This window comes from Polyodon spathula, chromosome 22 (assembly GCF_017654505.1).
Source record: "Polyodon spathula isolate WHYD16114869_AA chromosome 22, ASM1765450v1, whole genome shotgun sequence".
Taxonomy (NCBI): Eukaryota; Metazoa; Chordata; class Actinopteri; order Acipenseriformes; family Polyodontidae; genus Polyodon; species Polyodon spathula.
This window is the reverse complement of record NC_054555.1, coordinates 25,173,261-25,200,700: the sequence shown is the minus strand read 5'-3', so window position 1 is coordinate 25,200,700 and position 27,440 is coordinate 25,173,261. Positions and strand designations below refer to the sequence as shown.

Below are 27,440 nucleotides of genomic sequence, written 5' to 3'. Positions count from 1 at the left end.
CACAACATGCCACCAACCCACTAATCAAACCAGATTTTCTGACGACCTCATTCCACTGTGTTTTTATTGTATACTACAGTTTATAGTGATGTTATTAAGTGAGTTAATACATTACCCCCGGAGGACCAGCGGGATTAGTGGAGAGTATTTCTTTAGATGCACCGCTGAAACTGAAATCTTAGTGGCCTGAATTGAAGCGAATACCCACATAAGACAATTATTCCACTTCATTACTTGGCAGAATGAAACACTATGATACGCGGCTCCTTGCTTTTAAAAAGGAAAAATATCAACAGAAAAACAACCATGAGATGCTTCGCAATCAAAATGAAATATACAAGGTGACACCACTCAGAAGTAAACATTTTGTGCATAGTTTAGTTCATATTCTGAGCAGACAAGTACAGAACAATATAAAGAAAATGATTAGTTGTTATCGTCTGCAATAAAAAGGATGGGACTGAACAATAATACAATACTGGTAAGAAATTGAAGTTACTTTCACCTATAGCCATTGAAAAAAAAGTCTTCTTTGGGTGAATAATCTCACTTTTAAACAGATTCTTTCTAAACTTTGAGACAGCCTGTATATATTTATATAATTATGTTGCATTTGTAATAAAAAGTGATACCCCACTGCATCTTAAACGTGAGATAGAAATGAAACCAGAGTTCCCAGATTTATAAAATCCAAAAGTACAGATTCAGCTGGTCCCAATTTGCTTCTCAACATGCTTGTCTTCCTAATTCCACTTCATTTTACTTGCATGGCTGGGCTGGCCTGATTATAATACTCCTGGAGATCATTAGTACTGAAGATCTGACAGCTCGGTTTCAATGAGTCTCAGACAGAGGATGATAACAGTTTGCCAGTATAATTAAAGGTGACTTACTGTTTATCTAAAAAAACATTTCAAAAGTGTCATCTACTGTACAGAATAAGTGGCAGCTGAGAGCCAGAGACCACATGTCAGCCGCCTGATTTATCTTCGCAGTAGTCTTTCAAACGACTTCTTCCGGTGAGGAGAGTATTGAATTATGCATTTGAACTAATCAATAGGTGTTCTATGGTAACAATAATATGAGTCATCAGTTAAAGTGCATCACATGGGTAAGATTCTCAGATTCCAGCATACAGTACCAATGGTGCCACTGCACCAATAAATACTGGCAATCCATTGCACAACCACCTATCATTGTGATTTCTGTGGGCTAAAACACTGCTATTAATTTATATCATATAGTCATAGCTTCCTAGCTTCATCAGCTCTAGAATTAGAACTACTGTAAACTGGGCAGACCTGAAGTAGACAAACCTTTCAGTGTAACCACAATAGTATGTCATTGGTAACTTGTCTGTATAAGGCTTGGTATTTACTTTTGCTCCATTGTAATCCTCATTGACATGTTGCCAAATGAGAAAGGAAAAACTCAGTGATGCTTATTAATGTTTTTTAAAAAGACGGGTCCTAACTGGGTAGGAAGCAATAACAAAGCAATACCAACTGTGCTTTAAATGTTAACTTTAGCATAAAGGTATTACTTTTTCATCTTGCAATGCTTCGAATATAAATATCAAAGAACGCACCAGGTACCACTGTGCCTTTTTGCAAGCTGGTTATTTTGACTTGGGAAGTTTAGCTTGGTAATAGTGTAATTGTTAATCATGAAATTTCTCCCTTTTTTTAAAGGACAAATTTATGACTGTGTTTATGTTTTGAAAAGGCAACTCAACCTTAGACGAATAGCCACACGTATTCTTAAAGCCAACTGCCTTTCAAAAGCTAAAGTATTTTCTAGTAGCATCCATACTACTTCCAAACATCTAAACATTTACTCAGCTGCTCTCCAGTGGTAATGCGTTTAGCAGTGTGACCAGACAGTCTATTGATATTACACATGAGAATCTAAAGAGTCTAAGTCTTGGATGTTGTTGAACCAGTATATAAGTCTTGCTAGACTATATTTACCAGTACCCTAATACTTGAGTCAAGGTTGAGTCAATGTGTCAGAGTACATTTTACACCAATCAACTTGTATCACATTGTAGGGTAATACAACATGTACAGAATTTTGTATAACAAGCATTAATAAAGTGTTATATTTAATAATTTAGTGTGAGCATAAGCAGAACATTATTGAAATTGGACAGAACACATGGTCTTGTCCTGCAATGGGCCATATATGACTCATGAGCTCCACAATATAGTACGTTTAATTTAGATAAATATGTGGTGTCAGAATGCAAAAAACAAATGATGTGGGGTGTGTACAAACATGGAACACATTTAATTAACACAACCTCACTAACAACATGTCTCTTTAAGAACTCTCTGACCAGCATGGGTCTTTAAGTACTCTGATCAGTATAGTTCTTTAACACCTCTCTGATCAGTATGGCTCTTTTGGCCAAAAAACACCTGAACATCTCTGTTCTACAATCAATAGGACTCAGGTTTGGAAGTAATTTACAAGCAAAGATAAAAATGCAGGCTGCAACTACCCATCTGACTTTTCAATAAATGGCTGACTGGATAATATTCTAGGGAAAGATGTGTCACTAGTAATGAAGGAGAAGGGGAAGAGCAATCTAACAAAAGGTAGCTGATAAACAGCCTGAAGGAATATAGACTGAGGTGAGGGGTTTAAAAATGCATTGACAGCTTGCTGGAATTGATAACAAAATAAGGAAACTACAGGGCAAGCTGCCAGAATTCAGTCATGATCTCAACATAAAGTGCAGCAAGAAAAACATAAAAGAAAGTTAAGATACAGTGCCTTGCCACAGGAAGCAACGAGCAGAGTTTTAGAAGGTAAATAATAATAAATAATAATCTTGTATAGAAGGCAAGAGAGATGTAGAAAATAAGAAAGGCATTGTTGCAAAGGAAACAGATTAAAATAGGTCCAAGAATATCCTAAGCTTATTTTAAAATATATACGTGATATTTTGTTTCTGTAACAAACTTTCCTGTATCTCTGCTTCTATTAGACTTCTACAATGGTACAAGTAATTGCAAACTGTGGAATTACTGGAACAGCATGGGATTTGAGGCAATAGAAAGGAAAATGTATTGCCTCAAATTAACTTAATTATCAAAAAGTGTTTCAACCTTGCAGTCACATTCAGGCTTAGCATGTGTTATTTTCTTGTTACAAATAACAGTTTGCGACTGAATGTCAAAATGAATTTTGCTGTTTTTTTTTTATTATTATTATTATTCTTGGGAGTTCTTTGCTTTGTGTTTTGCCTTTTAAAGTTGCACTCCCTGAAACAGTGTGAATAACTGGAGTCTCCCGACAATGAAACAGAGCTAACAGACAGAGATGAAATTTTGATTTTCAAAAACATAAAAATATTTTGAAATTGGACATGCATAAAACCTGGAACTGTTAACAAAAACAACAAGTAAACTAGACTGAATGTAAAATACCTTGCTTACATTGCTGTTAGACAAGTGGAAAAGGTGGTTTTGTTTTGTTTTTTATTGTTTGAATCCCTTATAGACAAGGTAAAGACATAGCAAAATGTAGTTCAGCATAGTGAATGCATGATAAAGTATATAAAGGAAAGGTAAAGCACTGTAAAACCACAGCACACTATGGTAAATGTATAATGTAAGTATAGGGAAACAGCTAAATGACCAATGTACAGTTTTTTTAAGAGCAGCACTGTTATTGAGAGTCACCCCATCATCATTCACAGTTGAAATCAGTAATAACAAACTTGACATTTCTTTCCATTTTATTGAATTAAGAAGACATCATACTTTAGCACTAATACAGAAAGTAATTTAAACATGCATTCTGTTGTGTAGCATTCTGCCTGGACAGCTTTGAGGTTGTAATATTTTGCAATCCCCTATCATACAAACACCCAAGGCACAGCAGGTTGTAATTTCAGCTAAAATATACATCTAAAGGAAACCCCTGATGCAGTGGCCTATATTCGCAAATCACAATGTCGCAACAGATTTTCCATTTCCTTGAAAATTATGTATCATTTTACTCTTACATATGTGTTACTGTTATCTTGGAAACTGTGTTCAAGGCTCTCATCTCAATGTGTGGAAATAAGTTCATGGGCATTTTAGTGTGTCTCAAAAAGCACAAAGCGGTCTTCATCACTACAATCATGTCTTTCAATATTCAAGGTTAACCTCATAATAGAGACAGTGCAGGGTAGGCTGATTCAATCATTAGACAGTGCTCATGACTTAAAAATCTCAGATTCAACCAGAAAACTGCATCATCAAAAGCATTTTGTGAGCTTACAGATTATTTTTATTTTTACAATATATTTTTTTATCATTCAAGAATTACACCTTGCATAGCAGACTGTGTCCTCATAGCGTTAGTTACAATGATTTATACTGTATAAAACATAAATTCACTTACAGTCAGCTAGAATGTATAGCATTTGCAAGCATGTCTGTCACTCGTGGCAATGTACATACAGCTCAAAACAAGTCTGATGAAGATCTGTGGAACAAAATATACAGTAGAAGTAGGTTTTGATTTATAGCACCCTTTGAACTGGATTATACAGTAGACTCTGCTAATACTAACTCTGTCTGGATCAACTTACCATTTTAATATGTGTTTTTCAGCAGGTATATTGTTGATTTTAGATTACATATACATAAAACAAAGACTAGAAAAGGCATTTTAACTATCAGTACAATTCACTAATCTGAACAACGAGTCTGCTGCATATTCAGTAATATTCTATTTTAGGGCTGAGTCGTGCCAAGTACAAATAAAAAATCATAAATAGTAATAATCATAATAATAATTACAATAATTATAAAGATGTCACAGCTGATGGCAAAATGCCCCGGGTACTAATGCTTTGTTATCATACCTTTGTATTGAAATCAAATGTATCTTATATTTATATTTATAGTATTTGTCACTCTTCTCACTGAATATATCACATATTTCATAACACCTATTTAATACTACCAGAAACCCAGATATGAGATTCCCAGCAATGCTCTGAAAATGTTACAGAAACAAGAAGTAAAAGAACAAGTTTAGACCAAACCATATTTCTCATGACATGTAAAAACAAAAGCCCCCTGCAAACTGCTGTTAGGAGTTACAGGGGGTTAATGGACTCTGGTAGTAACAATGGCACAGCAAACATTATAGCTAAACCTTTTTAATATCACTTCAAATAAAGGGAAATTGTGACAATAAGACTGTAACAGGATTTCCCCTGTAACCTTGTAAAATAATGGTTAAAACACAAAGCCCAGTTTGGACTCTGACCCTAATGAGCAGAACACTAACCGCCATGCAATGCAGTTGCATCTTTCAAAAATAATTTCAATTAAATCATTGAAATGCTGAATAATCTTTATACCGCACTTTGACAAAATCGTGTTCTGGGAGCAGTCTCTCGGCTGTGTTATACTGATTTAAGGAAAGATTTCTAGAAAGCAAAGCACAGATACATGCAGACCTTTACTTAGAAATTCGAAGTGGAAAAGCTGCAGCTGTGCGATTAACATGTTACAATAAATACAACTGTTATTAGGACCTTCATTTCTGATGTTTAAACCTTTAAGACCCACGTATTTATTTTTTTTGACTGGCATCGTCCGTTTGGCTTATCTTTCATTTATGAAAGAAAAATGCTTTGCTGAAGGTCAAACGTCTCCCTTAAACCAGAAACTTCTTAATAGCAGCCCGGAGAAAGCAACTCCAAAGGTTTTAGAGGGCAAACTCATCACTGGTCCTGCAAGACAGTTCACATGGTTTCCAGGTGATATGGAAAACTCTTTGAAAATATTTTCCGGTGCATGTATATTATCCTTTTTTTTCCGTGCCATTGAGATGTCGCAGCACAGTGTTACACTGCAGATAAAGCAATGCGATTAGCTGAGTTTGTGCTCTTATCCCATGTGTTAATTTTGGTTGGGCTCCCATCTGGTCTGTTTCCATTCATCTAGCAGGTAAAATAAAATGAAATTAGATTACCAGTAATACACCTTTTCTCACATTCAGAATAAAAACTAAACATTTAAAGCTGTGTGAAGTTTCAGGCAGGAAACTCTAAATACTCCTGCAAATGTGATCACTTGGTTGATGGGAAATTAAAAGAAGCAGACTCTGGACCAGAGAGGTAATTCCCACATTCATATGAACCTTCAGATCAGTGATAGCTTGATATAGTATTCAAGCCATGTACACTTAAATCTATTTTTACCGTCAGTGAAGTAATTTCAGCTAACCTACACCTACAACTTCCACCTCATTTTGAGCCAGGGTCTGTGGCTGTCAACCTGCCTCCACCTGAGAGATCCAACTTTTCCAAGCAGCACCATTTCCCCCAAAAGACAAGGTCAAATGCCAAAACCAAGCTGGTCAAAACAATGTGATATATGCTGGTGCCAACTGATTTTTATTCTCTAATAAAAAAAGGTTGTCCTCACTGAAACCTCACTGCCAGGAATTAGGAAATACATCCCTCGCTCTGCTCTCAGATTGCAATCCTACCTTATATGAAACATCCTAACCTTTTATCCTTCATTTGCCTTGGGTAAGTGGTTGTGACGGATGTCAACATTTATTGTCTCAGCACATTTATTTTTTTCATAATAATAATTAATACTTAATTTATGGATCCAGGATGTTTCTTCTGCAGAAAGTTCGTCCTACTCAATTTCCTTCTGCCAGCTCACACTGTAGCTCCGCAAGACACGGTCGGATGGCTCTTTGCGATTATGCAGCTAGAAGCGGCTGTGATCTTTGGCTGCAGTCTCTCTCTTTGTTGTAGAAGTTTGGAAATATGGAAAAACTCCACCCTTTCATAGCTTGCTTTTCAAACTGCAGATTATTTCTTGAATAATACAAGTAAAAATAAATGTGTTGCATCAGCAGAGTCAGATTTTATTTACTTGCACAGCAGTGCTTTTTACTTGTGATGGGACTGAAATTCTGTTTATCATTCATCTCTAACGCATAAATCAGAGATTTTGCCGCTTCCAGGAAGTAAAAAACTAGTCCGCCTCCCTTGCAAATACCACCCTATACCAGGAGCACTTCAAAATGTATGTTTTTGACAAGCTTATTAACCCTTTGTGGCCCTATGTCCGACCAGGTCTGAGATTAAAATTTTACCTTTCCAGTCCGATATCATCAAAAAGACGTAAAGCACAGGTCTCTAGTCATTTTTTCTCCGGAGAATACCTTTCAATGGCAGAGTGAGACCGATAGGAGCCAAATAAAACTGAAAAAAAGGGCCTATCTCATAGGACATAACAAAGGAGGTAGCTGCTTCTGCATCCAGCACTCAAAAAATATCACAGACAATTGCAGAGCTTTTTGAGATGTTATAGTAATAAAATAATGACAAGGATCACAATATTCAGGAGTTTGGTGATAAAACAAGTGATCAGGAGAGGATTTATCAGTATGCACGTCTATAAAGAGGTATGTGAAAAATACAGCGAACAAGGGGTGGGGCTTGCCATGCAGTGCCTTTTAAATCTGTTTTACTCAGAAAAAAAAAATGTAAACAGTGCGTGTAAAATAAACAGCGCGTGTGAAAATAAATTGGACCTGACATGCCTGACAAGCGCTGAATAAATGGACTGCAAAAGGTTAAGAAACACCCCTTATATTGTAGAAGTCTCTTACTGGTTCTGTCTTCTGCCAACTACAATAGCAATGGTTACAAATCGTTTTAGAGAATGCCTTTCAAAAAACTAAACTCCAATGGCTTTAATAAAATGTATTTCTTTGGAGAGTTTGGCCATCAATCAAAGTGTTGAGAGAAACTGGTTAAATGCATTGTTTTTGTAATATTTAAAGATTTTCAAGGGGGCTTCAATGATGGAATAGGAGTTATTTGTTACCTCCCTTGTGCAAACATGATATGTCATCCTGCTTCACTGAACTTTACTGGTGGCTGTTGAATCATAAAAACAACACCTACGCTGCCTCCCCTGCAGAGTCTGTGCCTCTTACTTTTCTACCAAAGTCAAACCTGTTGTTTTTCAGGATGATTAACCTTAACACCACAATGGAAAAACTGAGAATAATATACAGATTTTCTTCAGCAGAACAGAGGCAGCCTACACTTACGATGTCTGAGTTGAAAGGTTTCACATTGATGTTTCGGATGGAACTGCTGGTCAGAGACCATACCTTTGTTTTATGTTTGAAAGCTGCTCTGACCTTAAAGAACAACGAAGAAAAAGAAACAAACAATGTTAGTAAGTTATTTATTTTATCATGAAAAAATAGAAACCATGACCTATATCTGCTGTAGTGTATGTGCATGTAGATGTAAAACTAAGTGAGTCATGTGTGCATGATTCACCCTGACGGTATATCCCAAGATCCCATGTCAGTAACTTAAGTAAGATATGCATAAAAAGGTAAAGACAGAAAGACAGGCCTTTCCTAAGATACCAGATTCTGATTCACTCAATAACTAGCGCTTTAAACTGTCCCTGCAGAGTGTCTTTACAATTGTATAAGCACATCTCTAGATTATTATTTTTTAAACCTCCTATTGTATTCACTGTCAGTGAGATATCCCACTGACTTTTCTGCATCACAATACAGACAATAGGAAAATCTTTTTAGTTTGTTCAATATATGTATAAGTTTGCCGCATTTCTATGCATACCTTCTTTGTTCTACATGACATGCGTTCATCTAATGGGAATAATACTAATGAAAATTAGCTAATCAAGATCATTGTTTTTCACTTCTTTGATACTGTAAGCATGCTTACTTGTGTCTTTTTTTTTCTTGCAAGAGCATCGTTTGTCCTATTATGCAGAAATAACCAACCGCAACTGAAATTAAAATATATTTGAATTAAAATACATTACCTCTGAGTTGAGGAGGCAGTGGAAGAGAAAAATGAAGAAACCCTTGAAAAACAAACAAAAAATGTTTTTGTTTTTTTTTGTCAGAAAACCAGCATAGATAACAAAGGTACTGGTACTTTTCGGTACTTCTTTCGATAATGGCAGAAATCTTGACTTAAAAATTAACTTAAGAATCTTTACCGATTTGATATAAAAATGCATGTATGGCGCCCGACCACTCCAATTTGGGTGGCAGAGCACCGATGAAGCGATCTCTTTTCCGTAGGGAAATGAAATTAGTCTTTCAATTAAATAGGCACTAGGAACCAGTGTCCGATTCCCTATGTGCCACTTTTGATGGTAAGCTCTGTACCACAGTCTCTGATAAATGGTGTGTATTTTAATTTCGTCCTTGTGATGCAATGAAGAGAACATTAAGAACCAGCCAGCCACTCATGGGATCAAATGTGGTAGTGGTCCAGGCCCAAAAAAATTTTTTCCGAATGTCGTGTAAAATGAAATTGTCCAGAACTGTCGCAACCTGGCGGCACTGATCAGGGAGCAGTATAAGTGCATTATACTGTACAAATAAAATGTGAATTTGTATAATTTGTTTGAGAAAAATCTATATTTAAATTGGCGTTCCGGTACTTTCAGATTTAGGACTAACACCAATTTTATTCCATTACATTTGAATAAAAACAGTATTTAAAGATTTCAAGTTCTGTGAGAATTCAGACCAATTTGAGCGCACTCAAGACGACTCGAGTTGGCTGTCCATGGAAACAAGGTATTATATTAAAGTCTGTTTCAAAGCTATTTTCAAAAAGGCCACTCTAGTGCACTGATAGTGAAAGGATTATTGCCCAGTAATAATGATCCATGTTGTGGTATGGAACAGAAAAGCCAGAGCACTTATTATGTTTAAAAAAAAAAAAAACATATTTCAAAACCCAGTGCACTAGAGCAGCTATTTTGAAGAGCTTTGAAACAGACTTTAAATTTATAAGTGTACAAAAGTTGTCGGGATGTTAACAATGAAAGGAAAAATTACAGGTAAATTATTTAAATAGTTATAGCAACACATGGGAATGTATAATGCTATAGGAACCCTGCGACTTACTCTTCAAATTATGCTTTTGAGGGTCTCCTGAGTGGCGCATCTAGCAAAGGCGCTCCACGTGCAGGATGCACCCTATAGTCTGGAGATCGCAGGATCAAATCCAGGCTATGTCATTACCGACCGTGACTGGGGGTTCCTAGGGGCGGCGCACAATTGGCCGAATGCCGCCTGGGTAAGGAGGGCTTAGGTAGGCAGGGCAATCCATGGTTCACCACGCACCAGCGACCCCTGTGGCTGATAGGACGCGTGTGGGTATGCAGTGGAGCCAATCAGATCTGTCTTGTCCTCCAGCACTATAGGTGGTTTACTGGTGGCTTCGCAGTAGATCCGCAACGCAAAAAATGACGGATTGACAGGAATACAGGAATACGTTTCAGAGGATGCATGATTTAGCCTCCATTTCCCGAGTTGCCGGGGGGTTGCAGCGGTGAACCGGGATAAATAATAATAATTAGGCATTCCAAATTAGGGAGAAAACTGGGGTAAAAAAACATTGGCGACGAATAAATTAAAAAAAAAAAAAAAAAAAAAAAGCTTTTGAAAATGATCAAATCTAATAAACGCAAAAGATCCCTTTATTTGAGAAAACTCTGTGATTTATCTTGCAGCTTGCATACGTTTGCATATTTACTGTTAAAATGTGCCTTTATGACAGCTGATAAATATGGGGTAAAATACTGGATATTCGGTGTTCTGGTAAAATCAGATGGATTGCAGGAATTGTCGTTTATAAGGGGGGTGGTCACAATCATAAACCAACATTTGTTTTTGCGTTACTGCAGTGGCCGTTTTTTTTTTTTTTTTTTTTTGGATGGAAGGTAAAGGAACAAGAAAAGAAAAGCTTAATACTGCAATGATGCTTTTCTGGTCTGGGGGCAGATCGTGGTAATGAGAAAGCCCAAACGAGTTATCTGTCTCATTAATTCAATGCAGTCCCAGAGGACGTAGGCTAGCAATTGTAACATGACCACTCATACATACTGTACAAAGCAAATCCATAACAGCCCTCCATCAAGAAAAAATATTTATATAAATGCTTACCCAACCAGTACCTCTGCAATGCATCATTAAATCTTGAATTAGTCAACTGTATTAGTCTCTCAGACAAATTAGCCTAGGAATTCCATGTACATCAGCAAGGGTGTTTTTTCTTAGCCTGTAATTATTTAATGCAACCTTCAAGAATCACATCCAAAATAAGCAGCATTAGGATGTCAAATGACTTACCTGCAGGGAATTGAATGTGGCAAACATATACTGGAACAGGAGGGAGCGTTCATTGACTGCCAGGACCCCAAATATCCAGGAGATTCCCAAAATGGGCAACAGGACAGCTACTGCTTTGGCGGTCAGTCTGAAAGAGAAATTTAAATCTTTAACGGCACAACACAATCAAGCTTTAGGCTTGAACTGGTCATATTGTTTAGATGTACAATTCATACAGTATGTGTGTTTTGTTTTATATTAACTCTGATGGAAGTTGCCCATTTCGGATACTATCCCGGGGTTTCATATAGAACAGTATATCCATGTACAGTGCTCCCCTCGCTATAAGGCTCTCGGATATAACGCTCCTACAGCATGTCCCACGATACCTTATACTAGTGATTCATTCAATATTTCTACAGTAAATACAGTAACAGTTTTGTTCAACTGTAAACAACTTCTCAGTCTAACTTCTGTTTCCGTCTTTCCATTTTGATACAATATCTGAACTGAAGAAAAGCTGCGCTGGCACTTTGTAACATAGACATCTCATTCAGCATACGTTTTGTAACTAAATAAATATTAGGCCTATTACGTGGTTATCTTTCCTAATGTATTTACTTTTTCGCTGCAAGAGGGGCTGCGGCTTTCTCTGGGAGATGAGACGCTTTAGCTTCGCTTCAGCCCCTCTCCGGCAGCCGAACCTGGGGTGAGCCCATTCCCTCTTCCCCTTTCCCAATCCGGTCTCCTTCTCACACTTGGTTTGCTTGTCTGTCACTTCGAACTGAACTCCCGACCGCCGTTTAACCAGGCTATTTAATGTTTAAAAACTGCTAATTAAAATTATCAATGACTGGGAATGTTACCAGTTTTTTTGTTAAAAACATAGAGTTGATTACATGGTGCTTTATGCATGGTTAATTAATGGAAATTTACATTTTGGCTTCACTATATATGGACTGCAAGCTTTCATCGTTGTTCGTAAAATGCAGGCAAAGGTACAACAGTGGTTTCGTTTTTCTGTTCATAAAGCTTTAATTTCACAAAAAAGTTCATAAAAACATAATAACCTAACCCCCCCCCCCCCCCCCCCCCTCGTTTATAATGCTCTTCGGTTGTAGTGCTTATTTTGTGTGTCACCCAAGACCTGAGTTATAGAGAGGGAGCCCTGTATTTATACAGCTTTGTGTGAGAGGATGTAATGTATAGAGCAAGACCTCCTAGAAATTAATTGAAGTGTTAACTGTATAACCTGCTGTCAGCAATAAAGACAAACAAACTGATATGCTTCAGTGCTCTCCGGTAAGCTCTAAAAACATCTACAGGCACGCGAAACAATTCCTATGAATGTATGAGCCACATCATGGTGAGATATATTTATGCAGGAAACAAAATACTTTTTAAAAGACTAACTGAAGGTATTTCCATTAAAAAAAAAAAAACAAAAACAAACAAACGTATGTACCAGCACAGCCAAGTTAAGTGTAAGTGATAAGCCATGCCTGATAATTAAATTGCTTTCATCCACATCCAGCCAGAGCAACAGGAAAACATATTTTTATGGACAAATGTGTAAAACAGAGCTATTTAGCCGAAGAAAAAAAAACTTCTTTGAAGTTTAGGTTCCTGAAAGATATATAGATTTTTTTGGTTACGCCGTGAACTTAATCTTTTGCGATTGGTATGAAAATACAACCTAACAAACATAACTTTAAATTGGTTCACAGGATCAAGCAACACTTTTTGACAGGAGGGAGTGATCCAGTTCCCAGTAAAGCCCATTCTTTATATCTTTAAAACACCCCATAAGTGGATTGCAGAACACCCACAACACATAGTTTAAATCGTTGTTATTATGAGAGAAACCCAAATGGGAAACATACTGAAATCATACTGTGACTTACAGAGAGTTCAGTAAACTTCAGTAGTTGCTGATGGAAGAAGTGACAATGAAACAGAGATTTTCAAAACAAAAGAAAATGGTGATTAAAATCTTTTTATTTAGGTTGTATTGTATACCTTTGATTCTACATCCAGGTCAGGAAGAAAAACTTTGGGGAAACACCTATATCAGTGATTCTAATGAGCTCATTTGGTCTTTTCCTGCAGAATAAATAAAACTTTGTTCAAAAACAAAAAGGGATCATTTTGATTGAACCTGATTACTCTTGACATCTGAACTTAGAAGTCTGAAGATCAGCTGACACTAAACAGTAACAGCAACAGCATGGAATGGTGGACCTTCTGGGATTTGATTTACTGTTGTCTGGCGTCTCTATTCAAAGGAATACTTTAATCATGAATCTGAATTGGGCCTCAGGACTGCTGATGTTAACTGAAAATTCAGTTAATCCACACACGTCAAGTAGCAAATGTTCTGCAGCCTCTCTGCTCAGCTAACGGTGGGTCACACTCCCGCTGTTATTTTCTGATCTCAGATTTAGTGCTGGCAGTAATTCCAGATGAAATAAGAGTCACTTGTGACAAACATTTGTACTTTAATTAGATGTTCTTACAGAAACAGGCATTAAAGAGCTATTCAGATCATCTCTACTTGTTTGATATGCAGTGTTGTTATGGGCAACCATGTGACAGGGTAGCCGAGTAGTGACGTTTCCAGACCAGAAAGCTGACAAGAGACAGACAGGCAGGTACTATGGATGATAGGCACTCTGGTCTGCTGTTTTTATTGAAACAAAAACTAAAATAAATATTTAGACAAAAACACAAAAAAAAACCCCACTGCTCACAGAGCAAAATAAAAGTTTAAACAAAACAAATAACGAACACATAAAAACAAAACAATACCTAAGTCAGGCTGGGCAACCACCCTCACTGATCCTGTAGGCTACTCTAGTTTTAGTTTTTGATTTTCTCCAGTCTCACTCGTGTACCTCCTCTCAAACAAATACCCCGAACACAGGAACAGACAGGCTTATGTTCACATGACCATCTGCCAATTAACACCCAGTTAATTAATTTGGAGACCTGTTCTGCTCCTGGAGGTGGAGGTGCCGTAAGCAGAGGCAGCTCCTGCTGCTCTGCTCCTGCTGGTGGAGGTGGCGGAGGCGTGTAGTCTCCTGGCGATGGAGGTGGGAGCAGTGTGTAGTCTACCCTTGTTACAGGGGACTGGTGCGGCTCTCCCTCACTGGCAGGGGACTGGTGCGGCTCTCCCTCACTTGCAGGGGTAGGTGATGGAGGCAGAGGCAGCACCTGCTCCTCTCCTCCAGGTGGTGGCGGTGGGGGAAGTGATACCAGCAGGCATCCTTCCTCTGCTGGTGGAGATGAGGTGAGCAGGCATTCTTCCACTGCTGGTGGAAGTGGGAACAGCTCCCTCTCGGGCTTTGGATTCCCGCAGTCCCCCCGTCTGGGCGCTGGACTCTCGTGGTCCCCCCGTCTGGGTGCTGGACTCTCGTGGTTCCCCCGTCTGGGTGCTGGACTTCCGCAGTCCCCCCGTCTGGGCCCTGGCACCCTGCTACCTGGGCTGCTGTTCTTTTTATAGCTGCATCCAGGTAGCAGAGGACCAACTCCACACCTTCCTCCAGGGAGTCTGGGGTGTGTTCCCTCTCATAAGACGGACCCGGGTGGCTACGGGCATGGACTGGGCCTCTAGCCCATCATTGTCCTGGATCCAGTCCCTCAGCCTGATGGCGCCTTCTGCCATTGCCCTTTAATATAGATTTTTCCTCTGCAGTACTTCTCCTGGCCTGAGTTTTGGAGGCGGTGTTCTCCCTGTTCTGACACCACATGTGACAAAGACGGCTGTAGTGAGGATGTCAGACCAGAAGAAACACACAGTACTGCGAGATGAAATTATGAATGGATGAGCTGCTGCGCGGTTTATTATTGTAAAATAAAACAGTTGTACAAAAATCAAGACACGGCATTTGATGCCAAAATAAATAGACAAACAAAATGGACTAACATTTAAACAAACTTTTTCTGTATGTCTTCAATGTCAGTATCTGCCAAGAAATCTCTGTCAGAGTTAGATTTTCTGTGAGCCTCTTTCTTTAAAACTTCAGATAGCAACCCTATAGAAACACATGAATACCTCATTGAAAAAGTCCACTCTTTATTCATCATTTACTCTGATGGAATATGCAGACAGCTAAAAATGCACAATCGTTTATGAAGAGGCAGGAATAATATTGCGCTACATACATTAAAATAATCTTTGATTCCTAGTATTGTTACAGAAATCAACAACAGTCTTTAACTTTTTTGCGAAAGTTCATAAAAACTTAATAACCTGGGAATTAAAGCTTTATGAACAGAAAAACAAAACCACTGTTGTACCTTTGCCTGCATTTTGCGAACAACGATGAAAGCTTGCAGTACCAGATATCATTTTAAAGGATAAGTTCTGTGTTTCACAGCTATAAAGAAATACAAGAACAACCAAACAGGTAGCCCCTACTGAAATATTGCTAACTGAGAAAGACAGCACAGGAAAGAAGACGCATGCTCTGTGTCCCATCATTAAATTGTCTTCACTGCCACCAGTTTCGATAAAAAACTAAATGACTCAATTTTTCTCCATTAGTTTGTCTTTCTTCCCTTGCTTTGTTCAATAAAGCAAGCAGTAATTACAGTAATAATGGCAAATTGCTTAAAATAAATCGAGCATTAAAGGCTCATTTGAATTGGTAAATTTCCTGTGTCAAAACATGTATCATGTACCAATTCTGTGTGGGTTTGTTACTTTCTTTATTTGAGCTCATTCACTGATGGAGAATGTCTCCACTTTCTAAATACATGTTACTTGTTCATTTGGTTTGTGCGATGTATACGCAAAATTAAAGACATTTGGGTTACTGTCCATTACTAATAATCCACTATTGAACAGATAATTTTTCTGTACACTTTTACTATTGAAGACTTGCTGAGGGTTGGTTATTTTTGTTTGTATTTCAAAGATCCTCTCTGCACTTACAATGGAAAACTGCCCACTTGTATACACCTCTACTGGGGCTGGTGTATAACATCATAATACAGTTTGTGATTTGAAGACCAGTACCAGAGCAGCACCTCCACTGATAAAAAATAACAGACAGTCAAGTTGTTTGTTGTAGCCCAACAGACAGGAAACGTGCCTCTGATCCCATTTTTTTAAATATGCACCTTAAATCAAAAGGGTTACTTGTAATATGAAGTACATAGGGCCTTTCTTTACTAATTGCATAGATTTTTTTTTTTTTTTGATTTTTTTATAGCTTAGTTTTCTGCCAGCCTAAATTTTTAATTGGGATTCAGATGTGGTGAAAGCATGTATATTGTATACCTGCTACGATGATTATAGAGTTTGATATTGATAGTTTATTATTACTGAATAATTATCGCTGAAATCTTGTTTTGAAATGTTGTGTAAGGAAACAGCTTGACAGTCAACAACAAAGCCTTTTAGAACAGGATACCTCAAGGACATGAAACATGAATTCTACAAATTTCCTTGCAATATGAATTTTCTGTCTCCATGACAACACCTACACTCAATAGAAAACAGTTGGAAATATCTAGAAAGCAATTTCACACTGCCCTTTTTAAAAAGAGCACTAACATAACCTGGAGAAAAAGGGAACGGGATCCCTGAAATGCTCCGTAATTAAAGTAGAGTACAATTGCACATCGAGCATGACAGAGTCGAATAATTAAAAAACAAACAAACAAACAAGTATCTTTACTCCGTTAAAAAAGTTATCATTTTCTGTTTCTGCTGAATGGGTGCTGAACTCAGAAAGTATTTGCAGCTGGTAATAGATTTTCCATGCTTGATATTTTACTATTGAAGAATGAGCACTCAATTGTAGGGTGTCGTCAGGTCAAAAAAAAAACAAAAGCCCTACCACAACCTCGTTATTCTTTTAATTGCTCTACTGCACATTTTCCCCAGGGTGAGTCTCACTGTAGACACCATAGCACCTGGCTTCTATACAAGCACAAGATAACAGTCTAGCACATGTATTTTTCACAGCGCTCTTCAAAAGACACGATTTGAAGGCAGTGCTGTCATTCGGAACAGTTGGAAAATTCAGAAGCCCAAACGTTTTTTAAGATGTTATGGAAACAGTAATAAAAACAAAAATGAGCAGTGGTCTATCTTTTTTTTGTTTGCTTGTTTGTAATTTACTAATAGAGCTTCAGAAGCAAAGAAGATGTTTGCTGATAAAAGTGAAAAAGTTAAGCAGTTTCACCACTGGTAACAGTACCTTTTCAGCTATTAAACTAGTCTTCCAAATCACACTGTATCAAATGTATTTTTTAAATCAGTACTGGAAGACAAATACATCAAAATATTTACAGGAGATATGTATGTGCCAAAAAGCAGCGATCGCCCAATCAGTCTATTTCCTGAATGACAAAGCGGCTGTCATACAAATGAGCCCGCCTCTTCTATCCTTTTGACACCTCATAGCAATAGGGAGCCCATTTGACTGAATAAAGGAATGTAAAAATTGGCAAGAGAAAAACAAAATAGGATCTGCATGACTGGTAAGTTCTGAATAAAAAAAAAAAAAAAGCTTTCAATGAATATCATAATAAATACTCAAAGTTGGTCATGAACATTGCAACTCTTTCTTGAAATCAACTTTACACAACCACAAGTAATAGCTAAAATATAAATTATAAATTATAAACATACCAACAGAAATAAAACCGTAACATATTGGCAATCAAATCATTGTAGAAACAAAAAGTAACTTTTCATTGTATTATCAATAATACACATTTTATTGTTCTGGGAATCTTTTAGTTCTTGATTTGTTTCCATAGTTGGTTGGTAACTGTGGTGTATGATCTGATTGTAGCTGGACTAATGGAATTAACAATTAGATACCAGGAAGCAACAGTAACTTTTCACCTGCCTATTGAAAATGGAAGCACAAGAAAAAATACAATAGATCTTAAACACAAGAAAAGAGACCAGTGATAATATTGATAATTCTAATTAGAGATAAGAAAGTAGATTCTAAATACTTGATTCCTTTGAATGTGTGTCAGAGAGGAAATTAACACCTGCTGCTATCGCCAAACGTTTAGCATCTCCCTATAGAATAAATACATTATGCTTCATAAAGTCAAATGAAACCTGCTGAATAATGTTACGTTAACATATTGAATTACATACCGCTTTGTAGTTTTCCATATACTTAACGAAAAAGTGACAAACATTGAAAAACATGAAATACTATACTACTATTATGGCTTCCGGTGGACTTTTGCGATATAATTTTGTAGGTTCTTTGATTACTTGATGTTAAATAAAAGATCTAAATTATGTTCAGATTTTTTTTTTCTCAGCCCTAAAATTCTAAGCGATGCAAAACTTGTGGCCATAGCTGTACAGCAAGTTTCTTTAAAAAGAAACCAAAAAAAAAAAAACATACAGAGCCATTTTTGTCCCATGTTCTTACCTTGTTCTGTGTTCAAATATTCCAAAGTGTAGATGAGCAAGTGTACATCAGCACTGAAATAAGGATTTTGTGAATGCTAACACAGGGTATTATTTATTACTGCTCATGTAGGGGTATGCTGGGGGCATGTCTACATATACCTGGAAGTGTGGTTGAATGGTAAAGCAGATCCCAAACCCCCGCATGTGAGAAACAGTACAGTGAAACAGTCAATAGATAATGTCTGGACTTGCTGTTCTAGCTCTGTGCTGTTTTATGTGTGCCTGCAAGGCTACAGCATTCCTACATCAGCAAGATGAAGTAAAAGGGCTTACTTGACTGCACTGGAGACTCCGTGCACCTTGTAATTATCTGCACTGATTCTGGAGATGATTCTCGTCACAGCGATCAGGATACCAATATTCACCTGAGTCAAAAACAAGACACGATTTTAACCCTGCAGTATGCTGTGCTGCATCCCCAACCGTGAGCATTTAAAGTGCACATGATAGAAACAGAATATAAATCAACTCTTGCGAATATGAACCACTTCAGACCTGTTTAGATTATCCACTTGTCGGAGTTACTGATCACCATATGTATCACACTAAAAATGCTTAGTTTATTCTCTGTTTTTGAAACTATCCCTTGGATTACATTTTAAATGTTGTGTTGTTTTCCTTAAGGCATCAAATAACAAGGCAAAGGGGTATTTTATGCATTGTAAGTATTGCATGTTTTGGTACTTTTTGAAAGGCTTCTACAGGACAGTGGTGCCAAAAATAATATCCTAGGGCATGACAGATTTCAGGACTAAGAGTTACGTGTTTAGGTCATTTGTAATGCAGTTTAGATTTGAAGACTTATTCTTTCATTTTCAGCATCCCCGATTAATACATTCTTATTTCTGTTCGACCTACAAGGCACTCCAGCACAGTATTGTACTCAGTACTTGTAAACGACCTTCACAAGATTTAGCTGTTTTTTTTATTTGAAAATTCTGATTTAGATTTCGACTGAACATAAGAATAGCAGTATCTATTCTTTACAAAGTCATTATTCCTTCTGCACAGTACAATGCATGATCAAATGCGACATTTAAATGAAGAGCCATATATTCATGTAAAAAAATGCATCTGGAAAACCCTGAAAACTGCATTACATTTAGGTTATATTTAGAAGCAATAATCCCTGCACGACTAGCCCATCTATGTAGTGTTCTACACCTTGAGAAAATGTAGACACTTCTGTTTAAAAACAACAACAGTTCAGCCATCAATGCACAGGGGAATATATCAGGAACCGGAGATATTACACAGACAATGAATGCAAACACATAAATCTACAACAGCATTTTAACACAAAAAAATGATTGAACCGTAATGCTGGCTCTTTTCACAAAACTCATTACTAATATGGAAATCAGGGCAACAGAGCATTCACTCAAGTGAATGAAACATTATTCATGTTCCATGCCAGTTTGGCTATCTGCTTATTACAAGAACAGATCAAAGTGATTTATTTATTTATTTATTTTTTATGCTGAGGTACTTTTTATGGTAATGAAATGAAACCAGCCTCCTTATCCAATAGCCATTTTCATACTTCATATATTTTTGTTGACACGCTTTTCGCCCCCAGTAAGAAATCGTTTTTCGGGCAACCTGGAGGGTTTTATTTTATTTTGCATTTGCTAATGGCGCCGACGTCCCCATCTGCACCTGTGTCTCTCTACACACAGCGCTACAACGCAGGGAGGAGCTGCTAATCTAATCAAGGTGCACAATCTCTCCTAGCCTTCAGATTTACTTTATGAAATGGACTGTACCAAACCCCCCATTAGATTTATGTTTCAATCTGCTTTTGCGCTCTTTTGCGTTGTTCTCTAGGCATACATTTCATTTAAAACTTGTTTTTCTATGCATGCTTCAAATGTAAGTTATGAAATATTCCCCAAATGTGTATATAGCATTTATTATAGAAATTGTAGATCTATGACATCTATCATCCCCCCCCCCCCACCCCCTAACACCCCCCAACGAGAAAATTCTTTAAGAAGTATAAATAGTATTATCACAATGTTCAATCAATGGCAATTCACTTTTAAAAGCAGATTGGGATTTTAAAAGTTTAGGATACGCCAGTACCAAGTCAGCGCCCAAGATAAAAGGAAAACATTCTTCTAATCGGATTTCAAAACACTCACTGCGGAAGTGAATTGTCACTGATAGCTACTCAATTGTAAAGGTGAGGGAGGACTGCTTTTCTGGTTTTGAAACAAACAGGTTAATAAATGGATTTATTGCCAATAAATACTTCTTAAAGACAATTCTGAGTACGAGTAACACGTTTTTGAACACCCGTAGCAGATAGATAGATAGATAGATAGATAGATAGATAGATAGATAGATAGATGAGTTGTCAACGTTCTATGACAGAATTGGGTCTTCTGTAGTTTGTTGATTAATGTAAGGAGAGACAACTGTTACCCACCGACAGCAAAAAACTCTTGAGAGCATCCCTGGGATTCGCATTATCAGCCGTTGGGAAGCACTGTCCCATGGCTGCTGTTTCTTTTTCATACAATCTGTGGAAACCACTGCCAATTGTAACTGGTGAGAGCAAGTGGCAGGATTCCACTGGGTAACAATTTAGACTTGAATGCTTGACAGGACATCTCATTTACTGTAAGATTAGATTAAAAAACCTTTTGAAATATTGTATTTTTTTCAGACTTGCCAAGTTTTAATATCAAAGTTCGGGTTTGGAAAGATGACAGTAAGCTTGTGGAGCAGTACACACTTTCCCAAGCTTTTTTCTTTGGTTCTCAAACACCCCACTCCCGGAGAAAGACTTGCTAAGTATTTCAGTGCACTGTACTTACCAGGATTACAAACAAGGCAGGTGCCACGAAGGCCCAAATTGCTCCATTCTCCAGGGAAAGCCAGCAGCTGTAGAGAGAACGAGAGGCATAACAATGAGTAAAAGTGAGTAGATCGCAGCAATTCATTTTGGAAGCGTACTTATTAAAGTGAGTCTATTTCAGACAAAACCAACAGTTTATGCTGCCTGCTTAAGGTACTTAATCCAAATAAAATCATTTAGAAATAGTGAACTGCAACTAGCATATAATCTTATGTTTCAACACACAATTCTGTATTTAAATAAAAATAAAAATGTACCCTCATTTTATCCCCAATGTGAGCTGGACTACACAGAAAACATTATGACAGCCCACGTTGACCTCATTTCTCTGTTATATACTTGTTGTTTTCTTTTTCACTATCCCCCGGGAGCCCATTTTTGCCACCAAGAAAAATAAATAAATAAATACATTTTAAATTTCCGTTATATGGTTGACATACTATCTTGTTATTTTGACTTAGTATCTCGTTATTTCGACTTATTATAGTAAGTCACAATAATGAGATAGTATGTCGAAATAATGAGATAGTATGTCAACCTTATAATGGAAATTTAAAATGTATTTCTTTTTTTTTATTATTTTGGTGGGGGAAATGAGCTTCCATACTCGAGAGTTGGGTTTCAATGTTATAAAACAATAAATTTTTTGAGGCGTTGGTATCACAGACATACATTTTTTTATTTACAGAAACTTTTACTTGAAGAAGACAATTTCAACATAAAACATGATTCATGACTCTTTTTTTCTTACTAAAAATGTCATTCCCTAAATGCACACAATGCATCAATCCTGGGGAGTGTTTAAATGGGGCACTGGCTGGGGAGTCTAGGAGAATCCTTGTCAGAATGTATCTGTGAGCCAAAGCTACAGATACAGCATGTAGAACTTACTTCTCAAAGGACTCCTAACAGCAAACCAAAGTGCTTTGAGGAGCTCTCCAGACAACTGCTCAAGAAAGAAAACGCTTTCTAATGCAAGCAGCTAAACACAAGCATATGACGTGTGCATTCAGGTATACCTCACTTCTGCTCTATAGAATAGCACATGAGTACATTCAGTACAGTGTCACCCTGGTCCCATTTAACAGATCTTATTAGGTGGATATGTTTTCAGATAGCCATGTAGACAATTCTCGGAATCACAACCTCTGAAACAAAAAAAACTCCATTGGGTAGCACTTCACATTACATGGCATGACTAGCCATATGTGTAATTACATTGTAATAACTAGGTAGTTGCAAACTGATCCTACTCTGCCTCAATCCCATGGAAATGGCCTTGGCAACACCATGCAATTATACACTTGCCAGTAGTTACTACAAAACAGCAGAAAACATTGGTAATTACACAGTTATTACCATGTCATTACATTGTATTTTTTATGTATGCCCCTCAAAGTGCTGCCCAGGAATGTTATATTGATTTTTTTTTTAAGTGGAGCATTTAAGGATTATGAGGTTGTTACAAGCCTTAACTATAACGTGAGTCCCTGCTCCTGCTTTTTTATGTATGCCCCTCAAAGTGCTGCCCAGGAATGTTATATTGTTTTTTTTTTTAAGTGGAGCATTTAAGGATTATGAGGTTGTTACAAGCCTTAACTATAACGTGAGTCCCTGCTCAGGGCTCAAAAGAGGAAAATAGTGGGTCAATATCTTTACAAAAATCCAACACCTGAACAACCTGAGCATTAACTGCAGCTTTAAAGAGGTATGTACAATGTGGGAGCTGGTGATTCGAGTCCATTCGAGTCAGTCTTGAAAAGTGTAATACTGCCTTCACTGTCTTCCCAGATAGCTATCTGGGAAAAGCAAGCTAGGGTGAGGCTGTAGCTCAGGCTACAATTGAATAAGCCTAGACACAAAGCTACCAGGGCCTGACTTTAATACCTGCAGGTTTAAAAAGAAATAACTATCTAAGCACCTGACTTAACTATCCAATCTCATATATCCAACTAAAGAAAAGCCTAGTTCTGCCAGCCTTACTAAATAAGCTGCTTAAAACCGATTGAGAAAATACATGTTTTAATTAGAGCCTTAGATAGATTCACAGAGGAGTTAAGCCCACATAACCAGGGCTGTTTACTTACTTGCCCACTTCTCCATAGCTGTTAAGTGCTGATGTTACAGACACCACGCAGATCACCAAGGGAGACCCTGAGAAGAGATCAGACACAATCAATTAGAACTAAAGCCTTTATTCTGGAACTGAATCACAGACCTGGTTTCAGACAGTGCTGGAGTAGCAATTGCCTTCAACTGATAATGAAAAACAGAAAAGGCAATTCTGCTTTCCATTAAAAAAGCAGAATGTGTTCTTACCTGCACTCATTATGGCTATTTGCATGCTGTGATTGCTGTGCTGCATGCATCCAGCTGCAGTGCTCTAATCTCACATGCGTTGGCGGAAAGGATGATAGTTGTGCCAATGGTCGCTCCCGGTTTTACAATTACAACTAAAATACGAATAAGACTGCTTACAAGCTACTAAGTGAAATATCTGAGCTGTTTGCTTTCAGTTTGCCAACTTCATTGTGTGAAAAGGTCCTTTCTGAAAATAAAAACACGCCAATGACGATTTGGTGGAAGGAATTCAGCCCAGTCTTTCACACTAACTTTAGTCGGCAAGAAAACAATATTTGCCTCGTGAATATGTCTGATGAGTCTGCTGAAAAGAAAAATGACCTTCGGGCACAATTTCAAGTGCCAACTTGGTTTATATTAAATAACATTAAATCGGTTATAAAATTATATATATATGTGTGTGTGTGTGTGTGTGTGTAATATATATATATATATATACACACACACACACACTTGAGCTACAGCCTCACAATGCATAATGAGCCTCCATGTGGGGATATTAAGCGTTTTTTTTTCTGATATGCTTTAATGATATTAAGGATGGAAATGTCGTTCTGAAGAACATTATTTGTCAGGAAAGTTGAAACGGCCAGCTTGCCCTTGAAGACAAATGAAGCAAGCCACACAACCCTTCTGCGAACTTCTACATGATTTATTATTTTATTTACAGTGGAATCATTACTACATATTGTCTCACCAACATTAAGGCATCTGTTAGATTTCCCCATGGCTATACATTTATAAAGAAAAATAGAGTCCTGCCACAGCTGAACAATGAAGCTAATCCACATTTAAAGGACTCAGAGCATACTACTATTCCTCCATGCGTTATTAATCTCATTTTAAAAGGCTATTAATTGGACGTGCTTATACAAAGAGTAAGGAGGAGCATTCATCTCCTTACTGTCAGAGACGCAGATCAATCCGTAGGATGTTTGCTCAGCATTCCTTGGTCAGGAAGAGAAAGGGCACACACTTATGACAGTGACTTAGTGAAAGGCCTGTGTACTGTAAAGGATAGTAGATGTACGATTTAGTGTCAATGTGGCCTAACAGCGAATTAACCAACTTCACAAACTGTTGAATCGCGAAAATAAAGAACGCGCACAAGACAGCAATTAAAAAAAAAAATACAAAATTAGACATTAATTTAGATTAGAAGTCCTTTTCAATTTCTGCTGTGTAATAAAATGTGAATTTCAAAGATTCCTAAATACTTCCTTTTAATTATTTGCATCCAAAGATATGTAATTAAGTTTTCAGAATGAAGTCTAGTGTTTGGTTTTCTGTCTCAGCAATTTGTCAGTCCCAGACTGTTGTGAAAAATTATATATTAAATAAACAAGGGAAAAATAAATGTGTTAACCAGATTATTCTGCCTTTTATTGCAACTGTGGTACCATTCAGCAAGGGGAAATTGTCAAGGGTACTTTAAGTGAAACCTCCTGACAGAAGGGGTACAGTTTAAAAAAAAAAGGTTGAAAACCCCTGCCATACACTCTTTGACTTTCATAATATTTAAAGTTCTTACTGTTCCTGCTTTCTGTAGATCTCAAATTGTAGATTGTTTTTCCCAGCATGGGATTATTGTACAAATGACTTGAAACCATTATAGTTGCCCTTGACTGACCATTGTCTTTGTGATCATTTGATAAGGGAAACAACCATGGTAACAAAATTAATCAAAATTAACCACGACTCAACTTAACTCTCACGCTATTATACAACGCAACGTTGATGATGGGGAGTAAGTGAGAATCTAGCACTGAATGTATTATACAATAGCTACTCCATCTCTGCAGATATATTCCCAGTCGTTTAACCCTGCTATCTACTTCTTTATCTCATTAAAATATCTGGCTTCCAGTCCAGTGTTCACTAGAGGTGTGATCCATTATACAACCCATCTCATCATGCTTTATTAGTACATCATTGAGAAAGGGAATGCCTTTCTTTTTTGTACTGCAAATATTCCATGCAACACCAAAGCAGCATTGAGCTTTCATATTTCTCTTAATCTCTGCACAGCATTTCGAAATGGGTTATGTCACATTAGGTAAAATGCATTCTATAGTATAGCAGTTGTTTTTTGCAAAGCCTGTTTTAGTAAAATAAATTATGTCCAGGTGTTTAAAATCAGATTTCTCGCTGACCCCCTTATTGTGTGCTGAAGATCACGTCTATTGTTTTTCATTTTGCTTTAGTTGTGGCCATGCAGATTTTCAAGCACCTTCTCCCTGGTCACTTCATGTGGTAAAGATCAATTAACATGGTCTGGCCTAAGGGCCACATCTGACACAGGAACTCAAAATGAGTACTGTACTAAAAACAGCAGCACAAGCTTAACAAGGCTATCGAATGGTTCTTGAAATAAATCTGCACATCCCCAGAAAAAATAACAAGAGAAGAACAAAAATACATTTGTCACAAAGATCAAGAGGGTGATAATGCACCCAATGCTAATGAGAGGTAAGAACATTGCTTTCAAACCCTTTAAGTACTTACAGGATCATTCAATCTAAATAGACAAAAGATGTATTATATACAGGGCTTCTGTTTCTTTTGCAATTTCATTTACTCTTTCAGTGCTATATTTCCATGCACTTAAAGATTCATGTGAGAGCCTTCAAAGTGGTACTGAGCTGTGCAAAGCTACATTAATCCAGTCACTTTCAACCTACAATACCTTCAGTTATTCATAATGGCCCGTGTGCATGTTGCTATTAACGGAATTTCCCTTGCATAAAAAGGATCGATACGAATACATATTTATATGTAGATTCAGGAAAAAAGGGATATTGACCTGGAAGGTCATTACGTAGCTTTGTAATATTTTTGTTTTGTTTAATGTCATGGTAAGCTCTGTTCTTGGTGCTGTGCTATGGTTAGCAATATATGTACTGTTAACATTTAAGTGAACGCAAGTTTTATTATAAGTGCTACATAATGTTAATTTACAAGAATATTTAGCAATAAACAGCCCTCGAACGTGCCTTCAGATTACTGACAATAGTGTTAAAATGCACCAGATTTATTATTGAAGTAACAGCTAATTTTACAGTATACTAGGTATCCGGTTCACGTTTGGAAGTTCACTACAGGTCATATAGATACCCAGGATGGAAACGGCTGCATTTCTCCTTTAATCCACAAGAGGGCACTACTGAAACATTCCCAAATGTCTTTATAAGCCAGTTCCACTCGACTTACCCCAGCCTATCCCGTAGTAGTAGATGTGTTTGCTTTCCTCAGACCCAAACACTTTGATCACCATGCTGTACAGATGAAGACCTTCCACCAGCATCCACGCAAAGGCACTCAAGAAGAAAAAGTGAAGGAGGATGGCCATGATTTTGCAGGGAAGCTGCAATAAACAAACAGAACCATGCAGAAAGAGTCAACGACTGCATCACTGACTGGTTCCAACATATAACACATAAAATTAAAATTTTCGCTGGTCATCACTTGGTGTTTTTGTACATTTAACCTTATAATATGTTTAGCGTTCCCCATGTTATTGACATTCTTAAGTTTTCATTGCAGAGATGGGAAAAACAGAATTGAAAAGATGTTGCATGTTATAGCCAAAACACTTTCATC

General features: G+C 37.3%; 1 protein-coding gene across 1 annotated transcript in view; it reads right to left on the bottom strand.

Annotated features, from left to right (window-relative positions):
* Nucleotides 1–3,808: 3,808 nt before the first annotated feature.
* The window catches only part of LOC121296880 (adhesion G-protein coupled receptor D1-like), a 63,401-nt gene continuing 39,769 nt past the window's right edge, over nt 3,809–27,440 (bottom strand). Inside the window, exons 18-25 of the mRNA XM_041222771.1 lie at nt 27,051–27,204; nt 23,567–23,633; nt 21,439–21,505; nt 18,890–18,981; nt 11,182–11,308; nt 8,853–8,894; nt 8,095–8,187; nt 3,809–5,953 (exon numbers count right to left, since the gene is read on the bottom strand). Coding sequence (XP_041078705.1) covers nt 5,858–5,953; nt 8,095–8,187; nt 8,853–8,894; nt 11,182–11,308; nt 18,890–18,981; nt 21,439–21,505; nt 23,567–23,633; nt 27,051–27,204 — 738 coding nt within the window. The 3' untranslated portion in view covers nt 3,809–5,857. The remainder of the gene's footprint in view (nt 5,954–8,094; nt 8,188–8,852; nt 8,895–11,181; nt 11,309–18,889; nt 18,982–21,438; nt 21,506–23,566; nt 23,634–27,050; nt 27,205–27,440) is intronic.